General features: G+C 46.7%; 1 protein-coding gene across 1 annotated transcript; it reads right to left on the bottom strand.

Moving 5' to 3' along the window:
- Positions 1-399: 399 nt before the first annotated feature.
- On the bottom strand, positions 400-27,578 carry GLRX3 (glutaredoxin 3). Its single transcript, XM_070432111.1, has 11 exons — positions 27,466-27,578; positions 22,833-22,941; positions 16,575-16,649; positions 15,530-15,731; positions 10,424-10,596; positions 10,130-10,191; positions 7,756-7,813; positions 6,161-6,213; positions 3,978-4,017; positions 3,806-3,898; positions 400-638 (listed from the first exon to the last, which is right to left on the bottom strand). Exons 1-11 carry the CDS (start codon positions 27,555-27,557, stop codon positions 588-590), a joined length of 1,008 nt encoding a protein of 335 aa, XP_070288212.1. The 5' UTR covers positions 27,558-27,578; the 3' UTR covers positions 400-587.
- Positions 27,579-27,894: the final 316 nt, after the last annotated feature.

Below are 27,894 nucleotides of genomic sequence, written 5' to 3'. Positions count from 1 at the left end.
GTAGTGCTTAGAGTGAGCTGTAGCACCAACACCCTCGGCCGTGTCCCAGCCGCCCACTCCCTGTGCTGTGCAAAGTGCCTGCTGTGCCAACTCCGTCAGGCCGCTGCCTCTGCAGTGCTTCCTGGGAGCACACGCTGCGCTCACTAGAGTCCGAGGCGCCCTGCATCGCCTCCACGACCCACCACGTGCGTCCCGCGCTGTAGGGGCCTCTGGCCAGCGAGCGGAGCCACTGGCCTGGCCTGCGCTGCTGTGATACCGCTGTGGACTCACTCCGTCCCACGTCTCCCCTTTCGGAAGCCTATTTACCACTGCGACAGGGAGCCCACATTAGGAGAGAGGCAGTGAGTGAGTTAACCACCGTCACTATGTTCACTCCCTGTGAAGACACTCTTTCCACAGTGCTTTTCACTGGTTTATTGCGCTCTAGTTTGGGTGGGGAAATGGTAACACAGGTCTTTAGCACGGCTTTGTGGGACACAGCGACGGGAGGGGCCTTTCCTCCTGCGTCCGTGGGGAGGCCTGGCCGCGAGCCGCTCGGCTGTAGCGAAGTATTTCCTGCACGAGTTGGGCACCACGCTTAGCTGTTATTAATTTCCTCCGTTCAGTGTAGGCAGCAATTCGCCATTTTCTTTTAGTTCCTAGAAATAAAAAAGAAACAACATGGACAGGCACCTGTGAAAAACAATGCAGTGAGAGACTGCATCTGTACCAGAGAACCAAACGGAACGCCAGCTGCCAACCTCCAGCTAAGCACGGAGCCACGGCGTTCAGAGGACGCTGTCAGACTGCAAAGTTCGGGTGAAAAAGGCTCCGCATTAACGAATCCAGCAACTGGAACAAAACACTACGGCCTCCTGTCCACACAATACAACAGAGAGAGGCGGAAACTGAGCGACCGAAGGAAAAGCACTGCGATGTGAGCGTCCACTCACACCTGCACCGACACCTGCTGCCCGCGCCACTCTCCCCGACCCGGCAACGCCACCGCACTGCCGTGTAAATACAGCGTAACGGCCAGCAACCAGCACATGCTGCAGAAATCTCCAGAAAAGCTGGAACACAGCCATCAAGTTTAAAGTGTGACCGACGGATCAAGTTTTCTAGTTTAATTTGAGGGAACATGCCAGGTTCTTATGAAGCAGCCTGAACACTAATCAATAGCCCCATGCGAGCTCCTCTTGGGTTAGACCTGGGAGGGGAGACCCTGTCCCACGCTCTCAGCCGCCGGCGGTGCCTTGGGATCCACCCCCACAGAACAGCAGCCGCCCTGCTGCACCAAAGCACCGCAGGCTGTCCCGAGCTCACGCCCCAGGAGGCCAGCGGCCCTCGGGTAGATCGGATGGAGGACGTCCTGGCTGACATGGCAGACAGCTCGCCTACTTCCCCAGGCCTGTGACCCCCCTGACGGGACAAGGCCTCTCTCAGGCTGTGGCACTAGAGCAGTGCGCTGGCCCGGCGGGAGTCCTGGCACAGCAACTGTCCTCAGGGGCAGTTTAAGGGCGACCAGATCTAAATGCTCGGACTCCACACACTCTCCAGAGTGGACCCCTCAGAGCTGAGACACACTCACTGAGTCCACACTGCATAGCAGCTAAGATGGTCAGGACGTGAGACTGACTGGGTCACTGACCACTAGTCCATATAGTCAATCACCCATTCATCAGAGAAGCAAGCACTCTGCTCCCAGAGGCCAGAACAGACCCCCGGGAACGTAACCCCGGTGTTAACTAACCTATAGATGAAGAGCCCCGCCCTGCAAGAAACACACCAAAATGCCGATCTGGGAGCTGCTCCCAGTTATCTTCCCAAAGAAGAAATCCCCAAATTCCTATGTTCCCGCAGGTGAGCATCAAGGCATATGGCCAACACCCTGTTGCAGACCTAGAAGCTGCCGTGCAGCTCAGCTGCAGAATTAAATGAGATTTATTGATTGCATCTTCCCAAGAGTTACCGATGGCTAAGGTACTGGCTATAAAACATTCAGACAAGAACAGGCTCGAGAGAATTTGGGGTCTGAAGACTGTTTTTCACAAAAATAAAATCCCTGTATAAAATAACAGATGCAGATCTGTTTCTGTTGCTTCAGGGCTATTCAAAAGCTACTAAGGTAGACCTTTTTCCCACCAGGAGTAGACAGTTTAGCAGAAACATGCCTCCCTGGCTCACCTGAAAGTGTGATGCCAAACCCGAAAGCCTGCAGCCTCTGCACGCAAAGGCCGGCCTATAGAACCTTCCACCACAGCACTGACGTCACGCAGGTCCTGCTCGGATTCCTTCACGTTACAAAGTGCGCCTTTACAGCTTTCGTTCTCCAACGTAACTAGAAGCAGTACCACTTACTACTTGCCTTCCACCTAAGCCAGAGATGTGACCTCAGAGGAAGTCCAGGCAGAGGACGGCCTGGGCGCAGGAGCAGCTCGCGGCCTGGCCACGCCCCTGCTCAGGCCCTGCCGTACCCACCACTGCCGCCCCCTCCGGCACCGTCACACAGGGGGCCAGTGTGGGGTGTCAGCTCCTCAGTAGTGTCTGCAGCACACAGGTGCAATCGCACTTCTAGACTTTAAATTCTAGAAGAAAAGCCATGGCCAGTGAAAATTCAACGAGAGTTTAAAGCCAACAAAGAAGGAGCAAATCCCTGAAGACATGTAAGAAACAGTGGGGCCTTGAAACGTGCTCACAGTCTGAGAAGGAACCGATTTTCTAGCATCTGAGACCCGGGGACCTGGCCTGGCCTAAGCAATCCTGTGGTTTCCCGTCAGGAAACTAGGCAGTGACCACAGGGCCGGCTGGCACTGCGACTCAGGCCTCCTGCCCACGACCTGTTGTCACCAAGAGCATGTGAGTCGGAATAGAATAACATGAGAAAATCTATAATGATAAAAGCATAATATGCTAATCAGACCGGACGTCCTTCCAGGGCGAAGCCAGGGCGGCTGCGAGGGAAGGATCCAGGCAGCCGTGGCTGCGAAGGCCGACTCTTCCACAAATTTCGTGCATCGGGCCGCTAGTAGAATAATTGTAACAATATGAGTCTAAAGGCACACTGAGTCTAAAGGACTTCAGGAGCAGAAGCAAACATCTCTAGCTGGAATACTCTAGGTCAGTGGTCGGCAAACTCATTAGTCAACAGAGCCAAATATCAACAGTACAACAATTGAAATTTCTTTTGAGAGCCAAATTCTTTACACTTAAACTATATAGATAGGTCCATTGTTATTAACTTAATTAGGGTACTCCTAAGGCTTAGGAAGAGCCACACTCAAGAGGCCAAAGAGCCACATGTGGCTCACGAGCCGCAGTTTGCCGACCACGGCTCTAGGTAATTCCCAGACAAGAGCGACCCTAATGGATACAAAGAACAGACTGAACTATGGAACGTGCGAGGCCACCCAAAGCAGAGGCGGCGGTGAGGAAAAGCTGAAAACATGCAGGAAAGTCCCACTAGACTCAGTGCAGCGGGAGGAAACTGCATCTGGAGCACGGCCGCGGTGTGAGCTGCTCTGAGCACCACGCTCCAGACTGGGCTTGGCGGCTTCGCTCAGGAGCTGCGGGGGCTCCCGGAGCAGCAGCCAGTGTCGGGTCAGGCCCCACCGTGAGGCAGGGCCTGGGGCTCAGGTGCGTGGTGAGGACGGTCTGACAGTGCAGTGACGGGGAGATGACCAGGTACGAGGGCCCAGACAGGGTAACATGGTGTAGAAGTGCCTGGAGGTGAGGCCAGAAGAGAAAGGCGGCCAGGACAGCCAAAGTTCCTGTTCCAAACGGACTCTCATGTCCCGGTCTTAGGGCGCCGGTGCGCGCAACTCACCTTAACGATGTCCAGCCCTCCGACCAGCTCCCCTCTCACATACAGCTGCGGGTACGTGGGCCAGTTGGAGAAGGTCTTCAGTCCCTGCCGCACCTACGAAAACAGCAGGAACCCTGACACCTGCCCTCAGCGCAAAGGACGCAGAGACCAAGGACATAAAGACAGAACTTACCTCCTCATCCTCCAATATGTCAAACGTCTCATATTCAACACTGCAACAGGAGAAAACGTTTTAACAGACAATTCAGTTCTAAACAGAAACTGTAAACCTACTTTGTGTTTTTAAAATAGTCAAGAAAATCAACCATTTTGGTGTCAACAAAAGTAATTTACTGTAGAAAAACGGAAATGATTTTACTTCTTACTCCGTCGGGTACTATTCAGAATAAGCCATGCCAAGACACAAACGTGTCTGAGTTTTTCTTTAGGCAATACGAGGTTACACAGGGGCCAGCAGACCTTCTCCTAAAGGGCAAGAGAAACATTCAGATGCCGCAGGCCAGGGCCGGAGCTGCTGGGACTCACCAGCCAGGACACCCTCACTGCCAGCAAATGCCGCCTTGCGACACGGGAATGGACTGACTCCAGGACAGGGCTGTGCTTTACCTGCATAGTGGTCAGGGAATCAGTCAGCGTGAGGCCAGGCGTGTGGCCAGGCGTGAGGGTCCTATGTGCAGGTCCAAAAATTGGCCAAAGAAAACGCCACATACAAAATCTGAGGGCACCCTCAAGGGAAACCTTGGTTACTTGGTCAACAAGTTCCCCAGAACACTATCCATGGCGCAGAAATACTCAAAAAAGACGACAGGATTAACCAGCAGCAAGTAGGAGAAAAGAGATGTTTGAAAGAGCAAAAGGGAATCAAAAAGGACCTACACGAGGTGAGTCTCCCTTCAGGTGAACTAAGGGAGGCACATCTTCAGCTGCACAGTCTGATAAAAAGGGCGAGTGACAGGCCACCTGTCAGGGACCGAGGGAGCCCGGAGCCCAGGTGCATGGGCCTGAGGGTCCCAGCAGTTCTTTGTAAGGGACCGTTCACACCTCAACGTGCACCTGGGACTCAGGCTTTGCGGCGAGTTCCTCTGGACTAGCAAGGAAAAGACAAGCGGGAGATCAGAGGAGAGAGAACAAAGAGCCGGGCTTGCTTTCTCCACACCACGAACCCCCGGGTTCACGGTGTGTTCCCGATACAGAGCCGCAGAGGCTCCACGGGCGCCCACCGCAGCGCCATCCTGTTTACCAAGGCTCGGGCCGTGGGACACTGTCTCCCTCGGAAGCCCAGCCCCCCAAGAACTGCCCTCCCGTCCGGTCTGGACTGCAGATACAGGACAGAAAGCAGGGAGCCCTTCCCAAATCTGCGAGCTGTCACGTCCTGGCTCATGAACAAGCAGAGGGCGCCCCAGGGACAGGCTGCGGCCAGGAAGGAGTGGACTGAGTGTGTCTCCGTGGAGCTGTGGCCGAGGGCAGACAGAGGAAGGGCCATAAAAATAAGGACCAAGACCAAGCCAGCTGTCCTCCATCCTCCGCAGAGTGAACAGGAGTCTCAACACACAGGACAGGCTGACCAGACTCTGCCCTGTGAAATGTCACAATCATTCTAAGAAATCTATCCTTTTTCTTTTCATGTCCCTAAAATTGTACGTAAACCTGTACTATTTGACTATTTCAACTCTCCCCAAGAATGTCTAAATTATTTCAAAGATTACTTTCCCTATAATTTCATAGGGCTCCCTCATCTATTTAAAGCTATGGTTAGAAAACGTGTATTAAAAAGCAATTGTGAAATAAAAAAAATAAGCAAAAACACATGACAAACTCTATAAAACATGTGTAAATATCCCCAAGTGGTTTTGTTTTAATTTTTTAAATTGAGGTATAATTGACATATAAAAGTGGTTGTTTTTAACCATAAAAATCAATCACAATTTTCTCACCTGACAGCTTATCACTGAGCAGAGATGAAAAGCAAGGACCTTGCATGTAATTTACCCTCCTCCTCAGATCCATATAATCGACCTGAATACTTACCCCATCTGCTCTGTGGACGAATTAGGCACTAAAATTTTTTTAAAGAAAATTAAAACACCCATAATTCACTTTCTCCAAAATATCTTTATGCCTGGTAAGAACTCAGTTATTCACTTTCCTCTAGGAAAGTAGACAAATAGTTATTTCATTGTTGCCTGAGAAATGTTACCAGGAGAGTTTGACATTGGCCAGAACATTCTGTTGTAATCTAACTTAAAGCATTCACAAACCAGTTAACAACAATACTAGATAAAAATGCATGGATTTAGATATAACTGAAAAGTTAGAACTTCTTAAACAGACCATTTAAAAGTAAGACTGACTTACCCAGTACTATTTAGTATTTCCAGAATCTGTTTGCTGAATCCACACTTAGCTTCCTAAACGCAAAGAGAAAAAGTGAAGATGCATGGCATTTCCCCACAGCCCACGGCCCACGGCATGGCTGTCCCTCACGCTCTGTCCTGGGACAGCTGGTGGGTGAGGACGAGCCTCAGGGCCCTTCACATCACAGGGCAGTCAGACGGGTGAGGGCTCAGGGGCACCTCCAGTACTGACCCGGAGACATCGGCTCAAACGCACTCCCCCCCCCCCCCCACAGATTCACTTCGGTCTGTAACCAAGGGGAGGGCGTGTGTCTAGTAGCTTCTATCTTTGTGGTCAGAAGTCCCTCGAGTAAACCCCCCACGCTCTCCTGAGATGTCACTCACGGAGGCCATCTCAATACTCAACCTTTCGCCATCATCATCCTTTTCCTGTTCCATCCTTTTCCTTTCCAAACTTTTTTCAGGTTATGGAAATCTTACACATTTTTCATGCACAGAATCTCAAATCCCCTCAATCCTGAGGGAAGACTTGGGGCCACACAAACACCTTAATGGCGCTAATAATTATGTTCCCAAAATGCATGAATACTGTCTGGGCTTCCGGGGGGGGGGGGGGGGGGGTGTTTTGAGAATAAAAATAATCACCAAAAAGAAAAGATGGCTTTTCACTACTGGGAATTACTAGCGTCCTCTATTTTGTTTTCATAAATACAGTGGCCCAAAGAGTCTAGGTCCTCATCCAGGGATCACATGTTGGAATTTATCTGACCATTTTCCTAGTTGTCCTGCTTTCATTGTAACAGTTGTATGAACTGATTCCTATGTAAGATAGTTGGTGTCCCTGTATTAGCTATATTAACTCCACAGTGATGGCAACCACGTGCTCGCAGGCGCTGTGCGGGCGGCACCAGGCTGTGCACCAAGGGAAGGCGAGGCTCTGTGAAGTGAGGGCAGAGCAGCTCCAAGAACCACCTGCCACAGGTGACAACCGCCCTGACACCAGAGGAACCACACAGCGAAACGGCATTTAGAGGGAAGTCGGATGCGTCAGTGGTTCTTAGCCAGTGAGGGGCAGACCCTTTGAGGATTTGATGAACACTAAGCACTCTCTTTGTAGAAAAATAGGAATATGCAGTTACAGAAAAGAAAAAAACTGCCGAAACAATTTCACTCATTCATCACACAAGCACTGAGCACACAGGTGGCAGCAGGGGTTACATTTCCAGGATGGCCTAAAGCCACAAACCGGAGACCCATGAGGTTCCTGGGCCCAGGAAGCAGTGACCAGACTGCACTCTGTGGACTAAGTCATGGTCCCGACAGCAACTCCCAGACCAGGAAGTGAGAACACTGCTGACCTGTGAGCTGACAGTCTGGCAGCAGAAAGAAACACACCCCACTGCGTGCGATGCCGGGACAGTCAGAACACGCAGATGAGTGGGTCTGGTGTCCACAAGCACCAATTAGGCCCAGATAACTTCCTGGTGCCTCCGCAGCTCCATTAGCCAACGCTGGGAAAAAGCTGGTAAGTGTCCCCTTGCTGCACATGTTACCATCAAAAGAAATTACAAGTAAAACCATTTTTGAGTTCTTTACCTGTTTGTTTCCTTTCATAAAGAGCATCACAGAAGCTTTATTTGTCAGTACTTTGAGCCTAAGGAGAGAAAATTGATATGAAACGGCTCAGCTCAATTATTAAACCCCACTTTCGCTGCGCTTCAGGAGCAACGTGCATGCTGAGGGATAGCAGGATGATGGTTCGCAGCTCTGAATGGCATTAAACAAGCAAATGCATTGACATTTCCCTTTATTTCACTCTCTCCCTAAGCCACTGTAAAACACAATGTGGCTTTTTAAGGCAAAGAATGTTCCTTCAAGTTGCAATTTAAGCCCATCAACTCACAGTTCTAAAAAAATAATAATACCCAGTTCAATAAGGACTTGTTCGATAAGGGGCCCATCCGGAACCTCCAGCGCTCCATCCTGCATGTCTCCTTCCTCCTGAGGCTGCGCAGGGCTCCGCACGCTCAGGGCCCACAAGGCCACCCCTGAGGGGAGCACTACGTCTTGGAACACCACTAACACCACCTGCTAAAATCAAATGCTCTCCTCTTAACTCCAGCTGAATATTTCGCACAATCTTTCAAGCACCAGGAGCTAACTTGCTGTCAGAATGCGCACCATCTGCATATTAGCCTAGAGCCTAGAAACAGATCTCAGGAACAGTCAGTGTGGGGACAGTGGCTGCGGAAGACCCTCTAGGCCCCATGGTGGCCCCATCACCATGTTCTCCTCCTGCCCCTGGTTCTCTGGATCCTTCGTGGTGGCTCCAAATCTCCTCACAGAATAAAGTTGTCACAAATGGAACCACGAATCACGCACAAAGCTGTCATGTACACTTTCAACAGAGTGCGATTAGCTAATTCTCAAAATAAACAAACAAAAAACAGTAAGAAACGACATGATGCTGATCCCAATCTCTCACCTAGTAACCACCACCTGCATTCAGGGAAGCAAAACAGGTCCCTCTGTCCCCCCACCCCCAACAGATGTCACCAAGCCCAGGAACTCTGGCTCCTGCACTTTTCCTCCCAGGAGCCCTTTAAATTATTACTCAAAATACACTGAACTTAATTCCGACGTAATTCTAGCCAGCCATCCCTTGGTGTCTGACCACAGAGATTCGGGTGCATTCAACAGAGAGCAAACAAAGAGCAAACCCCAGCAGAGCAGGTGCACAGCAGTCTCCTGAGGCCACACAGCCTCCGGGGCCGCCCGAGCTCTCAGCAGAGGACCCCAGAGTAACAAAGGGACAAGGGCACCACTTTCTTACCAAAAAGGCAAGAAAGGATGTAAATCATTTGAGAAAATGTGCCACCTAAAGGCTGGCTTGACATAGAAGGAATACTGTTTATAAGGATTACTTCATTAATCAAGGGTAGGTAAATCAGGTGTTTATTTTTAAACACTTAAAATTTCTTGCCTTAGCCATTTGGCTCAGTGGATAGAGCGTCAGCCTGTGGACTGAAGGGTCCTCGGTACAATTCTGGTCAGGGCACATGCCCAGGCTTGATCCCCAGTAGGGGGCATGCGGGAGGCAGCCAATCAATGGTTCTCTCTCATCATTGAGGTTTCTGTCTCTCTCTCCCTCTCCCTTCCTCTCTAAAATCAATAAAATATATTTTTTTAAAAATTTCTCAAAATTTGAAATGGCAACACAATGACATGGAGCAGTTCTACCCACAAACTGAAGCCCAGCCATCCCCAGCAATGAATGGCTGGTATGCCACTAAACTTCAAAAGAAATTCCTTTTTAAACCTCTACATTAATTCATATTTATTACAATAAAAATTCCTTTAAGTCTCCCTACAGGCCAAAGCCCAAAATTTCTATAAGATAAAATGTCTAAAAGCTGATTGAGATGCTTCATAAGACGAGTCGGGCGGATGTGACGGCTCCGAAGTCTCCCCGGATGCTCAGTTCCCAGGGTTCGGAGGCAGCGGGGAGCCGCGTGGCCCGCGCACTGCACACTGCACACTGCACACACAGCACCGGCTCCCCCACGCCCACGCCAGTGCTCCGATGGGACGGTGACAGCAGCAGCACCAGGGCCCGTGTCGGAAAACACCAGGACCAGAGCCCTGACTAAAACCTGGACATCAAGACAGCTGGATCCTGGCTCAGAAATGCAGAGACAACTACAACGTGCCCATCCCATTGTAGCAATAACATTTCTATAAAAACAAAGAATATCCTCCACTTAGTCATTAAAGTGATGCACAACACTCCCCAGTCAAATCACACCTTCCTGAGTGAGCATGACTTGTCTGACTGCAAACAGCAGAATGATGAACTTGGCATATGAGACACATCTCTGATTTCTGTACAGAAAGGCAATGCAAAGGCTGAGAATTTAAAAAATATTTTTAAAAATAACGACAGACTATTTGAAACTCTTAAAAGACTTACCTTTCCTCTAATTTGGGGGCTTTGGGGCAAATTGTATCTAGTTCTTCAGATGCTTCCAGCTCCTGAAATAAACACAGGTTAAGCTGAAGGAAGCATTTGCAGGTAAGTCCTGGCCACACCCTAGCACAGAATGCCAGTCACAATCATCTCATCAGAGATGCCCTGCAGAGGTGCCAGACTGAGCCTGCTAAATGGAGACGTTCTTAAGAAACTTACTTTTTGGACCTAGTCCAGCACTCAAGAAACTGCCCTCTAACTGAAAACTCGGTACCAGTACACCTTCCCAATTCTAACCTTCACTATGTCGAGTCCTCCTATGAGTTCGCCAGACACATAGAGCTGGGGGTAGGTGGGCCAATTGGAATAGGTTTTGAGGCCCTGACGAACTTCTTCATCTGAGAAGATATCAAAACTGCTAAACTGAATATTGTGTTTGTTGAGAATTTCCACCATCTGCTTGCTGAAACCTGAATAGAGAAAAAGAAAACAAAAAACTTAGTTTCTCTCTCTCTCTTGCACAAACACACACACCACTTGAAATTCGGAGTACATATATCTACTAACCACAGATGTCTGCCTCTATCTTACCAGTGATTTCATAACCATGGCTGACTAGTGTGCAGAGAAAACAAATTCCAAGAACCTCTTATCTATTGCTGAACCACATTCCACATGTTCACATGATTTAACTTTTTAATACACTTGTGAATTTTTTTAAATGTGTGTGTGTGTGTGTTTGTGTTTATCAAAGTTCCTCTTCGATATCAGGCACATTTTTTTGTTGTAAAAGAAACAGTACAAGCCAAAAAGCAGAGCCTCAAGCCCTGGCCCATCAATCAGGGGACTGACCTGGACGCCGGGACTGACCCTGCCCGCTCTGCTGTGTGCATCTGTGAGAATCGACACTGGTGGAGGGAAGAGCTCTACAACAGTTATTTTTAACTACTACTTGGCCATACTGGAGACCCAGTTCAGTTTGCCCATTACTACTTCCCATGTAACCATTTCAGCAGTTCTTAATCTTTGCCACCTCTAAACAGGAGAAATTAAAAAGCAAGTGAATGTGTTCCGTGTAGTCTAAAAGGGATACTTCTGCACACTGGGTTTCAAAGCTACCCCCTGTTATAATATATGAACTGTCAATAAACTGAGGGAGCTCTTTCTCATCTGGTGTCATAACATGGCAGTTTCTTTTTTTAAACTATTTACATTCCCCAAAGTACGTTATGTGATTTTTTTCTCTACACTATAGTGACAATCTTATGCTCCATAATTTAATTATATTTAGTGACACATTTTTGTTCCATACTTTTTTGACATCCTTTTCTTAGGATGACATTAGCACTGAAGAATAAGAGTGTGAATGTCAGTCTTTTATAACCCGATTATTCTTGTCTGAAAAGAGGATATTCTTCTTTCTGTAAGCTAATTCTTCCCAAGTGTTTTCAATACTCGCAATTATTTGTAAATAAAAACGAATCATAAAATTCAGTATAAGATTATTCCCAGCCCTGACCAGGGTGCTCAGTGGTTAGAGCATCAGCCTGAGCACTGAGCCATCTCGCATTTGATTCCCCATCAAGAGCACATACCTGGTTTACAGGTTCAATCCCGGCCCAGGTCAGGGTGCATGCAGGAGGCAACCAATTGATGTGTCTCTCTCACTTGATGTTTCTCTCTTCCTTCCTCCCTCCCTTCCACTCTCTAAAAAAAGGCAATAGGAAAAATATCCTCCGGTGAGGATTAACAAAGAAAGAAAATAAAGCAAGCAAGAAAACAAAGAAAAGATTATTTCAAGATCAGGCTCTACCTGATGCCATGCAAAAGCACCTTTACTACCAAGGTGTGGATCTACTAGTGAGCACCACACATCTCCCAGCCCGCAGCCTCCTGACAGCAGCACCAGTACAGGGTGGACAAAAGGGGTTACAGCTGTACAGGAAACACAGTTTACTCCTGCATTATTATTTATTTATCATCGTATTATTTTCCATATGAGCAACTGTAAACCTCCTTTTGCCCCCTATATTTATTTGTATAGCATAGAAGTTGCTTTCTACAACTGAAGTGTTAAGTTCATGTACAGCCTGAAGTAAAACACTGACTCTGAAATTTTTTCATTCATCTGGGAGTTCATTAGTAAACAGCTAACGGCTGATGGCTGATGGTTATTCTGTTGCCAATATATTAACTCATTTCTACTGTAACTGGCTGAGAAAGAGCTTTATTTTAGCTTCAGGCAATTACATGCAGACCAGAAAGATTGATTGGTAGTGCTTCATTTTTAAGGGTTAAAGTGGCAGACTGGAAATGTTATGCTTAAGGATAAAATAGTAAGAAGGCTTTCTTCTAATAACAAAATATTTACACACACTTTTTTAAAGAAAAATGCATGCATGCATGCGCACGTGCAATAAAGATATTTAAAAGTAGAAAATGCATGTTTAACTGCCACAGAATCACTCTTTCTACCTGTAGTCATTTCTACCACGACAGACGCCGTGAATAGTAAGCCAAACTGCCACATTTCATCACTAACAACAATGAAACCCGAAAGAACACTCCTGAACCTCCCATGTTTTTGTGTCTGATGAACCTGCATGTTCGAGGATTTTACATTCTGCTTAAAAGGATGTACAGCTCGGTGCTTCATAAACATCCCCCTAACACACGAGGGCCCTCTGTGTCCTGTCTTCCTAGGATCACAGAATGACAACCTAATCCTGTCGACTGAGCCCCTATCGACATGTCAGACTCGCAACACACTACGATTCCGCAGACAGAGCGCACGGAAGGTTAGGAAGACAGACGTGAGCCGTGCAGGGCTGGGCTGAGAACAAGGAGACTCCAGGGCAGACCCGGAAACAGCTTTCAAGGTTCCTTGATACAAAATGGTGTTACTCCCTCACGTTTTTTCTGATTAACTAAAAGTGAGGTGGGAGCCAGCTAATCAAAAAGCCACGGCATCAAAGGGAGCCATGGTTATTACTGACGGGAATGCTTTCAAAGTGAACTCAGTGCAAAACACAGAAGTACCAGCCGCCCGAGTCCACACAGCCAATAGCCACGACAAAGGAGGCTCTGCCCAGGCTTCACCTCGAAGAGGCTAAGAGAGGAGCAAAACAACTTCCCACGACACAGGCTCAGGAAGGAGGAGGGCGGAAGTGGTACACAATCCTCTACGAAACACTGGAAGATCAAGAGCTTGTGTCGCAGTGCGCACAGAAATGGGCAAGCAATGGAAGCAGAGCTGATGAAGGAAGTTAATGGGCAGGCAAATAAAACATCTCCCAATTCATCCTCAGGTGGGTATTTTATTAGAGAATACCAGCACCGTGAAATGATCTATTTCCTATATGGGACAGAAAGGCATGTAGCAAAAACCAAACATCAGGAAGTAGAAAAGCCTTTTTAAAATGTAGTTATAGGTACTTGAAATATCGGGGGGGGGGGGGGGAGGGACAAAACGATATTGAATGTCAAATGTCGTTGAAAAATACATTTTTTTAAAAAATGTAGTTATAAAAATTATAAAGAATAAAATTTGTTAAATCCTTGGTATCTAAAAATCTTTTAATTTCCTAATTAGATCTTGAATATCTGTCTATAATTAATCGTGTTTTCAGATTGCTCTGAAATGCTTTAAAGCTTCTTTTTTTTATTCTAACTTGTTATTTGTACAGTCTTCTAAATGCCACTCAGACAGTTAACATAAAAATAGCCATAAATACATCATAAAGGCAGTCTAATGACGTGAAAGGAAAGAAGAAGGATTATTTCTAAGTGAGCTGAAAGGATCTCCGAGACTGGCTCCCACTCCCACCTCCGCCGAGGAAGAAATGGAGGCACAGAAGGGAGACTGACTTGCACCTCCAGTTGTCAAGGCAGGTGGCAAGGGGCAGAGTTGGGACCACAGCCCACCTGTCGTGACATCCAGTTGGCCTTCCCCTCCGGTGCCTCCAGCTTGAGCCAGCCCACCTGCCAGTTTCCTTAGGTTCTCGTCCAGCACAGATGAAGAGAATGCTACTGCTCGATCCCAGAGAGGAGAACTTCTATTGGTTTTCTGTAGGTTCACCCAGTCTAACCTGTCACACAGGTTCACCCACATTCGGCAGCCAGTTCTGCAGCACTCTAGACTTCGAGTGACTGGGCTGGTGTTCTAAGTCCTGTTATTGTCACCACAGAAAGTGCCAGGAATGACTTTCATGCCTGATGGCAGAGGGTAAACCAGGGCACCCTCCACTGAAAACAAAGCACCTCCCACAGACTGCCCGAGGCTGCTGCAGCTAGCTCGGGGGCAGACGGGGACAGACCACATTGGCTTCAGTACATACGCAGCAGGCCACCTGATATGTGGATGTTGGCAAGGAAATTGTTCAAGTAGAACTGAGAGATAAAGAAATGATTTTCTTGTATCTTTTTAGGATAGAATTCATCATGAAACCTTATTTTTCAACTAGACGTTTTCATAATTTAATATGTAATTTGCTAACCACATAGGGAAGAATTTACAATTGAATTTATTTGGAAGCTTGGCTATTTTCATGGTCACTCTAGACAGCCAGTAATCCCACCAATAGCACCCACCTAACAAAGTCCCTCCTATGCAGTTGAAACCAATACTCAGATTCTCAGCAGCGCGTCAAAAGGCATTAAATGCTCAATTATGCAGCATCACTGCTCTGCGAGGCACAGTACAAAGAAAACAACAGAAGCCCCATACCAGAGGCGTCTAATAACTATAAAACTTACTTAACGACAAAATCACAAGCAGCTATGAGGTTCAGAAAATAAGAGTGACTCTAAGACACAGAATTAGGAATCTTTAAATTAGCAGAAACTAAAAATTGGAAATGACAGCAATGGGTAATACAGTCACTAGATGCTGGAGACAAGGCAGGCAGCAGTAGCAGGGCAGACATGGGAACACTAGCAGAGCTCAGTGAGCTTGTGAACTGCTACATCTGGAGGAGGTGGGTAAAAGGGGGGTGCCAGGGCGGAGAGGGCGGCTGTTAACAGCAAAGGTAACGGAACAGGCAGGAAGCCCATTCAGGGGCCCGGCAATGGGCAGTTAGAAGCTGATCCCAGCTCCACAACCAGGAGACAGGCCATGGGCACGCTGCCCTCACACCTTTGGGTACTTACGCAAGCAACAACGATCCTGAATTAGATGACTCCTAAGATGCCTTTTGGTTCCAATATTCTGAGTCTCTAGCGCAAACTAATTCACATGACCCAAGTAATGGCCCAACCCACTGGGAGCTGGAACCGTCCTGACTTTCTGGAGGTGTGTAAACCCAAGCACAGGAGGACGGCACAGCTTGAAAACAGCGTGGGCACCTCGCTGACCCATCCTGGTGAAGGCCCCTTTGTTACAGGATCTGAACAGCAGCGTCTTACCACAGCGCGGCTCCTGCGGAGTCCCTTTCATAAACAGCATGCAGGGGGCAGCATGAATTAATTTCTTCAGGCGAAGGTTGAGGTCTTCTTTGGGGTGCTCACTACCACTGGGTGGGAAGGAGCCCACAGATGCATGTCGCTGAACTTTTTTGGTCAACTCTGGGGCATGTGCACCATCTAATTGGTCAATTTTCTGAGAATTCTAAAGTTAAAAAACTCATTTAGTATGTGAGGCATTCCTCCGTCACCTCTATATTTTAGGCTCCAAAATTATAACAATTATGAATCCATAGTTCTAGCCAATTTTTAAAGCGGTCAACACTATTACTGGAAAACTTTTTAGAAATCTGACTACCAATTGCCTGCAATGCATCTCAATTTTAGAAATAACTAATTGTTCTTTTTTTCTTTCTTCCCTTTTTGGGAACATACTAGGAAAACATCTGTAAATTTTCAAATATCAAATCCCTTCAAGTAGTTGATGTTTTTCAAGAGTGCGGTACAAGAATTTCTGACACATCTGCACTTACATGAGACTCACTGGGCTGGCTGTAAACATCACCACATCTCAAACTCAAGCCAGACCCATCTCACCTACAACAGAAAGATTTCCCCACTCTGGCTGGGATGCGTCCTTTATTAAGTATAAAGGAGGCATCTGGGACTGGGGTCACACCCAGGGGACCCTAAGGACAGCTCTGCATGGCTTCATAAAGGAATCATTCATCAAAGCAGGGCCAGCCCGCGGTTTCATTCCGTCCACACCGCCCTAGCAACCAACTTCTGGCCCAGCGCCAGAAACACTGTGGGTCTACAGCAGGTATCCAAATTGCTCTCAAGAAGCTCCAGTTCTGGTTGCTGGACCTCCAAGCCATGTCCCTTTTCCAGGACCCCCAGGACAAGCAAACACTGAGACTACGAGTAGGGACAAAGCCAGGAACAACCCAATGGGAATGTTCAGGGGTCAGGGAGAGGGTAAAGAAACCAAAACAGAAACCCCACGGCCCAGGGCAGAGGAGACGCTCTGTGCCAGCTTTATCCTTACCTTGAAAAACAGAAACGTGGGAACAGAACTAATTTCATATTTTTCAGATACTTCAGGAACAGCTTCGGCTTCCAACTTTAAAATAAGAGAATTTAAGCTTGATTATAAAAGGGTCCTTTTTGACAACTTCAATATGTAAATCAGTTTCACATGCATTATTCCTTCTAGTCGTTGACGTTTTTTAAAGAGTGTAGTACAAAAGTTTATGACACATTTACATTTAAATGAGACTCACTGGGCTGGCATGTCATCCACTGAGTCTGCGGTGTCAAAACAGGTTCAGAGGTTTTTATTTTGTTGCACATTTCAAAAGATGCCTGGAGGCTGTGAATAAAATTTTTGGTGCACTAGTGACCTAGTAAATTTTCAATCATATGCAGCTACTACTATATTGAAATCCATAAATCACTGACCCCAGTTATGTCATGATTACAGTGCTTATTTTCTGCCCACAGCAATTCTTGCTGTTTGCTCTATTGACTAATTTCAAGAGGCAGTACATCATGACTGACAGTTGCAGCCTTCTGCAAATTATGAAGCAAAAAGGAGTATTTCTTCAATAAACTATTGATGTCTGATAAATTTTACTTTTAACTCCTGCAAGGCTGCTGGGCACGAAGCAGATACCTTGCAGGTTCTGGCTTCGGGTATCTGCGCCCATTTGAATGCCTGTGAAATGAGATGAGTGCACGCTGTGTGATAATTCCCCTCAACAAGACACCGTGTGATAGCTGATGCACGAATCTCAAACACATTAAGTCACACAATCTCCCAATAATTAAACACAATTACTATAAGCTATTATGTAAGACTTTAAAAACAGTGCACTTTGAGAAAAACCGAGATATATTGCATCTTTCCCTCATAGGACTGTCAATGTAATATAAACTTTTTAAAACCAATAAAAACCTGTATTTACATTATACCTGTAGGAAATAAAATTTATTGATAAATTACGTTGTTAAAAGTTTTTAAAATATAACTCCTGCATTTGTCCAAGAGTAAAAGATTTCCACTGGGCTTGAAACACTATTTTTAGCCGGAGCTTTAACCAATCCAGCATATCTACGCAAATGAACCTTGACATGGTGGAGGCACAGCCATTTGTCTTTGGTTTGATTCTCCCACCTCATATGCTCTTGGGTGCTCTTTTACTACCTTAATTCTGTTTTTTCTCTAGAACACCCTTTTGAAACAATATTTTTAATTATTTTCATTTTTAAATGTGTTTATGAGAAAAACTATATACACTTTAAATCAACATCAGCTGTCCAATAAAAGTGAAAAAAGAACAAAGAGAAGACTAAGCAATGGGAGGCAACTCTTTAGAACAGACTCTAAAGTTGTGGACACATCTGTGCTGTTTTTCCCACAATTCCGCAGTCAGACCAGAGAGGAGCAGACAAGGTGACCACAAAGGCAGTTCATTATCTTTTGTCTTTTGACTGAGATCTGTGGCGTACCCACCACACACTGGGCACTGGGCACTGGGCTAGGCCAGTGATGGCGAACCTATGACACGTGTGTCAGAGGTGACACGCAAACTCATTTTTTTGGTTGATTTTTCTTTGTTAAATGGCATTTAAATATATAAAATAAATATCAAAAATATGTCTTTGCTTTACTATGGTCGCAAATATCAAAAAATTTCTATATGTGACACGGCACCAGAGTTAAGTTAGGGTTTTTCAAAATGCTGACACGCCGAGCTCAAAAGGTTCGCCATCACTGAGCTAGGCTCACCAGATCCCCAGCTGTGGTACGACTGGATTCTAACAGAAAAGTAAAATCCATAGAAGGGCTACACTAAGTAGAAACAAGATAATGTGGTCGTAACCCAGAACATGCATAAAACCAAAGTCTTGTATGCTTTTAAAAGTGGTCTCTTCTCACAGTCCTGGGTCCCAGTAGGGTACCTTACTGACCACGCTTCTGGGAGGCAAATAAGCCTCTAACATTCCTGCTGAAGCCGGATCACTACGTGTGCCTCCCCACTAGGGGCCCCGGAGACCAATCCTACAAAGACAAAGGCAATGGCGACAGGCAAATCCTGCTGAGCATGGGCCATGGGCCAGGAGTCCCAGCGAAGGACAGCCACTCTCCAGGCGTCAAGGGCAGCTGAAGTTCAAAAACCTTTGCAGCACTAAAATTCTTTGGAAATATTTTTGTTGAATGTAAAACATGAGTTACAATAATGGAAATGGAAACTAAATATATAAATATTTAATAATGATCTACATTCAGAAGAGACCACAGATATCCTTGATGGATAACAGATATCTTTCATGGCAGACCTACTCTGTGTCACAAGTCATGACGGCCCTCTACGTAAGCGTGCCCAGTCTACTTACAACCTGGACAGGTATGCAGCATGGCACCTCAACTTTACAGGTGGCTGGGTACAGGGTAACTTGTCCAAAGACACACAGTTAATAAGCAGCTGAGCTCAGAAAGGATATAAAAATTGCCACTGGTGGCAATGAGGCTCCAAGGTTGAGGAGGGAACGTTTAAACCTACACTCGGGGACTTTTTGTTAAACCTCAAACAGAGGTTTCTTTCTACTCATGGCATGTTGACAGTACAGGGAAATTTTTCAAACTCAAATTCTTTGTCAGACAGTCAGATATAAATTTCAAAATAGATATTTAAATTAACATTTTTGATAACTTTTTAAAGATTTTTGCCAAACTTAGTGAGTGCAGTAACAGCTAATAAACTATATTCATTGGGTTTTTTTTATTACCACAACAACACAGATAAAAACTAGGATATTCTTAAGATTTAACAATTCTACTAGAATTATCTGAGGAGCATTTTTAGAGTTCCTAAAAAATAAATTCTACTATGATAAGATGCCAAGGAAACTGGTGAATATCCTCCGACAGAGAAAAACAGGAATTCAGCTGGTCAGCTGGTACCTAGTTGCACAGCCAGTTGGTGACCTGGAGACTGCCCTGTGTTATCTGCTTACACCAACTGCACAGACATTGAGAATTAAACATGCAGGCTCCAGAGATGATCTATACTGACTGTTAAGAGCTTCCAAAACTAAACAACGTGAGCTGAATCTTTAAGATGGTTGCACATTTAAGATTAAATCAAACTATAAATATTCCTATTTTTTTAAATCAGAAAATACTAATGTCTGTATATTAACTCCTTCTGTACCCTTGGTTTTACAACATGAAGTTATAATGAACATAAAATGCAAGTACAGCAGCTACTATACCAACAAGATTAATGCTAAATGAAATGCAACAGTAGAAAATCTCACCAAGCAGGTGGCTGATGAGTCTGACTTGGAGAATTTTTGTACCCAAGTGCACTGCACAGTACCCACGGCCCAGCAGCCATCAGTGCACGTACTAAACTTGGGGGCGCGGAGAGAGAGGCTGGCATGGGAGGTGGGAGCCACCACCTGCACAAGGGAAAGCAATTAAGAAATGGCAGGGTATAGGCTCCCACCTCAGGCACCCATCATCTAGTTCAGAAACCAATCAAAACAGGAGTTAAAGATGTTCCCTGACTAATAGTCCAACCAACGGCACAGACTAAGTTCAGAGACCCTCCCCCGCAAAAAAGGCCACAGGGGTCCATGGGAACGACTTCATATAAAATGGTTTGATATAAATCATTATGTTAGACACCTTAAATATAGACCATTTTTATTTTTAAAAATAAAATAAATAAAATAAAATATAAAATACCAAAAATTGCCACGCCTATAAAAAACATGGATTTGATTTGGACTTTGAATATGACTAGGGGAACCCAATTTGTTCATCACCTAAAAAAACTTGTATAATTCTTCTTCTTCCCATCTTCTCTACCAGGCACTTCATCTTCAAAGATTTTATCTACCCAACAATTGATTAAATGATAAATATGTATTCCCATTTTTGTTAGTGCTAGCAAACCAACTTTACATAATTTGAAAAGCAAAAGCATTTGACATTTTAATGAACGTTTTAATTTTATTCTGAATAAAAATAGATTTCTATGAGGCTTAGCAATAGAAATAACTCATGTATCAACTCAAAGCCCTTGTAGGCATGAGAACCTCAGGATCTGACCAAACTTGGTGGCCGATCCAGGCAAGTGGACCACCATGGGCATAAACATAGCGCCAGGAGGACCTGCATGCCCTTCATCATCACCACACCAGCAGTCCAGGAAACGAGGACTCAATAATGGGAAAGCCTTGCCTTTCAGCAACCTATTCCAGTGAGCAAAACTTGGACCAAAAAAGCATGCTAACTTTTCTCAGGTATATTTTACCATTATCTATAAAATAAGAAATTATTGGTGGTCACAAAATTTTACATCAAACTACTAAAAATATCAAGCTTAAGATAACCTACATAATGATTCTGTAAATCTAAGTCACAGAATGGACTAATCTCCATATTTCATATGTCAAAAATGCCAAACTACTGCAGTCATTAAAAAAGACTAAGAAATCAAATGAAAAGACACAGAGGTAACAGAACATCAGTTTCCATAGCCCAGAAGTTTCAAAAAGCTCTCAACAAGCCAGCTGTTTTAGAATGAACCACATGCCTCTCTTACTAGGAAATGCCAATAGGTCTCGCCAATCTCATTTCTCATTTGCTCACTAGGGTTCAGCCATTGCAGCCTTTTAAACAATCCACCTCACAAGCTCCATGCACACTGCCTCTGCCCTCCTTGATGTCCAGTGAAAGAAAACCGGTGCTAGAGAAGGAGCGACGCATCCACACTGTCACCGCCCTGGGAACGGCAGATGCAGTCGGGCTCAGGTATCTCCCGCAGATAAGGGCTTCCCGACCTTGGCTGGCTGAGACACTCAAGCACTTGAACAACTTAAAGTCTCACTGCCAAGTCTGGTACCAATGTGAGAAGTAACTGTATCGTCACTTTAAATAAATCATTCCGATGGCAGCCAGGAACAATGTGCTACCTACACCAGTAACATTATACATATAAAAGCAGGCTTACAACAATTACCATCACCTTGATTAATCTTATGATTGAAATGTTTAATCATTCATTTCACTTGTAATCCTTATCTTTTATCACTGACCAAACATGCAGTTTTAATGTTCCACTTCCATTATTTATATTGGACATTTTAGGGTGACATTCTAAGGTTACATTAATAAGTCCTTAAATTTTAAAAAGCTAGCCATTATATTCACACTTGCTCTATCTGCATAAAGAAGGATTCATACAAAATTAATGCAAGCAGTTACTTATGGGGGGACAACAGGACTGATGGGAAGGCGTGTGATGAGCCTGCTCAACACAGCTTTTCAGTTTTGATTTTTGAGCCACCTAACTGCAATACCTATTCAGAGCACACTTATCTATAGAGAAACTGTCTGATAAATTATACACCTGCTGTACAAATGAATTAGCCTGTCCAAATTCTGTTTTCAATTTATATATCCACTGGCATACAAACCCAGCTGATGTCATTTTTAACTCTATGTATATGTACAGGTATACTTGTCAACATGTCTTATGAACTAATAAATTCTGGTTGTAAGAAATAAGGCTTTGGTTTCTTAGTTTGTTTTAAATCCTAAAGATCCAGGCTTTTGAATATAGGGTGTGCCTGCCTTCCCAATAATTCATTTCTAAGACTCTCAACTCATATGCTAGCCTTTTGTCTAAACCAGTACTAAGTCCTGAATGATATTATGTGTGCTAAACCAAGTGAGCCATAATTATCACTTTCCTACTACTTACCCATCCAAGAGATACTGCAAATGTACAGCATGTGAAACTCAGTACAAACACAGAAAGCAAGAGACTGGCTTCCTTTGTCCTCTGCTTCCTGACAAGTCAGAAAAACCTTCGGTGTCTCCTGCAGGTCCGCCAACCCCGGAGAGCAACGCTTCCAACCCCCCGGCTCCCAGCACCTGGGACGCCCTTTCTTCAATCACTTTCCACACCACACCTACCTGCTCCATGAAATGTGTCTGCTAATACTTTTCCTTTATTAAAATCACAATGATCTAGTCTGCTTTTGCTCACAGGCATCTCCCCGTGGCCCATCCTGCTCTGTACTGGTCCTGTCCGCCCCCACACACATGTAGGGAAAGTGTGGTGAGTTTTACACTCCTGATACTAGAGAGATGCAAAACTATTTTAAGATTTTTAAGAATAGTTTACTACAAAAATAACAGATTCCAACCTCAATTATAAGCATGTGGAATTCCTTTCACATTAGTTCATATAAACTCCTAAAAGACATGACGCGGAGCATGAAATACCTTCACAAACGAAACCTGGGGGTGCTCTTTGGCTAACTCTGTCATCACGTCGTTCATCTGAGCACACTGCGGAGCCCATGGTGCCCAAAAATGGACCACAACGAGGGACCTGTAAATAAGTAAAATGCAGTTTTAAAGATATGGTATCTTTAGAAATAAGCAGATACTGATATAGATTCAAGTCTTCCCCACAGTTACGAGAACTGCCTGAATCTTTTTGTTCTGTTAGAATTTCATTGTATTAAACACAGACTAAGATAGAAGGTCTTGCAAGGTCTCGGGAATCTTCCAGGTGAATTTTCAAGTTAATAGTATTTCTTAGTCAATACTTAGCTCACACGAAGTGGTTCTGAATATTCCTCACCTTAATTAAGAGTCATGGAAGTCACCTACACGTTCTGACCCTTAGGAAAGGTGCAGACCAGATTTCTGTAGCTGAGGTACTATGTTCGTAAAAAACGACTGCAGAAGCATGATTATTGTTAATGATAGTCTTTACCTTTTCAAACAGAACTATGATGAAGGGGCATAATGTAACCATAGAAACAGGAATAAAATACTGAAAATGAAAGCACGCAAGCAGCAAACATGGAAAAAATTGAACTGCTTTTTACAAAGACATACTTTTTATATTATGCTACAAAGATTGTCTAAAAATTGATAGTATGGACAAACAGAATAGATTAATAAACTGTTGATGAAGTTCTTAGGAATCTCTGTATATATCTATCAACTACTCTCATATAAAATTATCTTGCCAAAGATAACTTTGTCTATCTTCATATCCAACTGAAAAACCCTACAGTTTTATAGAATTCTAAGCTCAAATATAATCCCCCAACAACAACAACAAAAAACCACGAAGAAACAAACAAAACAAAACAAACAAAAAAGATCTGAAAATTCGGGAAGAAAACATGTTTTAAATATGTTACATGGAGAGAGGAACCAAGGGTAACTAACCTGAGGGCAAGGAAAATAATAGTGAATTACTTAAAGTGAATTGGGTGAGAAGGAGCCCACCACCCAGTGTCGGGAGAACGGAAGCAAAGGGAGGCACTGGGGTTCCAGAGACGGGAGGGGCAGGAGTTGGTGACAGTGGAGGCACAGTCTGGAGTTTCTGGCCGAGTGCAGATCCTGGTACAGAAGCCTCCAACCTGAGAGGAAAGGGAGTCTAATGCTGTTTGTGATGTGATGGTCTGGAGCTCAGGAAAGAAGTCTGCACTTGACCTGCAGACCTGGGAACAGTCAGTGCTGGCCTCATGCGCAGCCACACAGAGGGACAGAGGCCAGGCCAGAGTCTCCGGGCTCCTCCATACTAAGCTGCAGGGCAGGTGGCGGAAAAGGCGCCCAGGTAGTGGCCAAGGTACCGGACGGTTAGAGGGCCTCCCAGAGCCAAGAAGAAAGAGGTGACAGCCATCAGCTCAGCAGGAAGGACAGCCAGCAACGGGGAGGGATTCCAGTGGTAGCAGGGCCGGTCCCACGGCAACGTGGGGGGACTGAAGAGGAGGAAAGGCAGACTGCTAGAACTCCGCTCTTATGAGATCTGGCTGTAAACAAACAATGAGGCAGAGGCAAAGACAGGATGAAGGAATGGGTTGTTTTTTAAATATATTTTTATTGATTTCAGTGAGGAAGGGAGAGGGAGAGAGAAACATCAATGATGAGAGAGAATCACCTATCGGCTGCCTCCTGCACGCTCCACACTGGGGACCGAGTCCACAGCCCAGGCCTGTGCCCTGACCGAGAATCAAACCATGACCTCCTGGTTCATAGGTTGACGCTCAACTACTGAGCCACACTGGCCAGGTAGGAATGGGTTTTATTAATACAAGAAAGCCTGGACGGTTTATTGTGTGAGGGGACAAGGGGAGAAGCTGAAGAAGACCACGGGGTTGAGTGTGCGAGGCCGCAGAGGCGGCAGGGGAGGGAGATCTAGAGGAATCCACCTTGAGAGGAGGGGCTGTCTCCCCTGGGCCAGAAGCAGAGGCATCGAGAATGGGTGAAGCCACAAACAATGTGTAAGTGCTGGGGAAGGGACAGTAGAAGGAGAGCTCGGGAGATGCTCTGGAAGTCCTGTTTTCCCAGGTAAGAAGCAAAGTCATTGCTGACACCAAGGAAACTGGCGGGCAGGGGGCAGAGAGAGGACGGATGCTGAGGGGAGCTACAGCAAGGGGAGCAGGAGGCTCTCCAGGAAGACCCACCCAAGGTGGGAAGGACACACTAAGTGAGGCCCCAACCATTGTATCAGCAGAGGGGGAAGCGGCAGGTGCAAGTAGAGGCCTCAGGGTTTGGGCCAGAGACGCTGTGTCCTCCAGCACTGCCTCCTCCACCTCTGGGACAGCAGCTAGGCTGCGGTTCCGTCTTCCTTGCAGCTGTTTGGGTCTGCGTTCTGGCTGCTGGCATGCAGGCCAGAAGTGATCTATCTGGCCCCTCAGAACCCTCCCACATGAGCCTCTGCAGAGGATAAGGGGGCTGGAGCCCCAAGACCTAAGGTGTAGGGAGATGAGAAGCGAACCCCCGCAAAAACCCATGCAAGAATGTTCATAGTGGCCTTGGACATAAAGGCCCAATCCTGGAAAGAACTCAAAGTGCACAAACTGGAGAGCCTGTGAAATTCATCCAATGGACTACTACTCAGCAATAAAAAAGAACCAGCTATAGACATTCAACAACATGGATGAATCTCAGAAACATACTGAGCAGAACAAGACACAAGACAGGGAGTTGTGTGACTCCATTCACAGCAGAGTCCACTTTCCGGGGCTCTGTCCTTGTTTTAAATGATGGTTACTTGTGTGTATCCACCCAATTGCCAAATTCATCGCACCTAACAAGATCTGGGCATTTCATTATAGTAAGTTAATATTTCAACTTTTAACTAAGTTGAAAAAATATTTTAAGATCAAAATATCTATAATAATAAAAGAGTAATATGCTAATTAGACCGGAGGACCTTCTGGACGAAGCCAGGGCTGAGAGGGAAGCCTGGGTCCCGGGTGTCTGGGGGGGGGCGGGGGGCGCGGGCTACTCTTGCATGACTTTTGTGCATCGGGCCTCTAGTTCAATGATAAAAAGGATAAAGTGAAATATCCTGCTGGGTAAAATTAAACTGGAACCTTTCAGAAATTTCTTATACTTTCAAGTCTCTATCCTAAGAACACAATTAAAGAGACAAAGGTATATGTATACAAATACTTCCCTATTATTTCACATAGCAAGTAACTAAAAACATTGCCCAGCCCTGGCTGGTGTTACTAAGTAGTTAGAGCGTCGGCCCTTGCTCTCGGTTCAATTCCTGGTCAAGGGCACGTACCTCGGTTGCCGGTTCACTCTCAGCCCATGGTTCCATGGTCGAGGAGGGTTCAGGTGACAGCCAGTCAATGTGTCTCTCTCACATCGATGTTCCTCTCTCTCCCTCCTTCCCTCCCTTCCTCTCTCTCCCTCTCTCTCTTTCTCTCTCTCTCTCTGAAAAGCAATGGAAAAAATATCCTCGGATAAGGATTAACAAACAAATATATGTATATATGCCTATATATGGTCCAACAATATAGTTTTTAATAGTCATATAGCAAAATAAAGCCATTAAGATTATGTTAAATATGTCAAAGAATTTTTAATGACATGGGATATGATGATATTTTTTAAAAATTAAAATAGGTTACCAAACTTCTTTTAAAAAATATTTTTATTGATTTTTAGAGAGAGGAAGGGAGAGGGAGAAAGAGAAACACCCATGTAAGAGCAGAACACGGATGGATACATGGGCTGCCTGCTGCACAACCCTACCTACCGGGGGTCAAGCCTGGCCCGGCATGTGCCCTGACGGCGAGTCAAACCAGCCGCCTCTTGGTGCACCGGCCGCTGCCCACTGAGCCACACGGGCCAGGCCATAGCCTGTCCCGCCTGTGAGCTGCCCGCAGGCACGGAGCACGAAGGGCCGGCGCCGAGCGCTCCCGCGTGCTGGGCAGCGCGTGTGCCACCTCCTCTCATCCCCCGGCCTGAGCGGGGCCCTGGCCCAACCCGGCTCGCGGTGGGGAAACTGAGGCCGGGTCTGAAACGTGCCCGGGATTCGCTGGCCACCGACGCTGAAGCTCGCTCCCCGGCCACCCACCGTCTCCCCGCCCGGAACCTCCCAGGCCGGGGACGGAGGACCCCGCAACCCTACCAGGCCGGGGGCAGTATCGCCGCGGGGCCCGCGAGCGCACCCGCAAGCCCTGCCCGGGGGGCACTCGGACAGGCCGGGTCCCTATGTCCCCAACGAGGCCTCGGGGCCGCCCTGTGAGTGTCCTTCCCAAGGGCGGAAGGCGCCCCCGCAGCCCCGACCCCGGCGGGCCTTCCCTCACCGCGGGCGGCGCCGCCGCAGAGGGGTCTCCGCGCCCCTCCCGCTCCCGGCTCGGTCACCGCGTCGCCACGTCCGGGGGCTGGGGCCGGGCGGGCAGGTGGGGACCCGGGCCTGCGAGCGCCCGGCGGGCCGGGGTCTGGCCCGGGATCGGGGGTCGGGCGCCGCTCCTCTGCCGGCGGCGGGAGCCATGGCCCGGGGGCCGCGCCCGCCACTCCGCCCAGGCCGGGCCGAGCCGTTCCGCCCGCCGCGGCCGCGACCCTCACCCCGGCCGCCCGTCGCCCCGCTCACTTGGCTTTGAGGTGCAGCAGCTCCTCAAACTGCTGGGGTGAGCCGACCTCCACTACCGCCGCCGCCGCCGCCCCAACCGCCCCCGCCGCCATGCTGCCGCCGCCAGACAGGAGCAATCGAGCGCGGGCGGGGGGCGTGGCCTACGGCGGCTCGCGCAGAGGCTCCGCCCAGGCCCCGCCCTGTCCCAGGTCTGCGCAGGCGCCATCCCGGACGGGCCGCCGGGGGCGGGGCTTACGGCCGCCCTTGCTCCAGAGCCGAGGGCAGCTAAGGGGGGCGATCTGGGCGGGGAAAGGTTGTGCGCGTGATGTGAGTGTAAGCGCTGTCGCTTGTACTTATTGCACGTGATACGCCGAAATCTCCATCTGAATCTTAACCTAAAACTACACCGAAGAAGGGTTGGCGTGAAAAGTCAGGAAAAGGGAGGGTGCT

This window comes from Myotis yumanensis, unplaced genomic scaffold, assembly GCF_028538775.1.
Source record: "Myotis yumanensis isolate MYYU_CA2020_CCGP unplaced genomic scaffold, mMyoYum1.0.hap1 SCAF_13, whole genome shotgun sequence".
Lineage (NCBI taxonomy): Eukaryota > Metazoa > Chordata > Mammalia > Chiroptera > Vespertilionidae > Myotis > Myotis yumanensis.
Note: the sequence above shows the minus strand (reverse complement) of the source record. Positions and strands in the feature narration are given on the sequence as shown.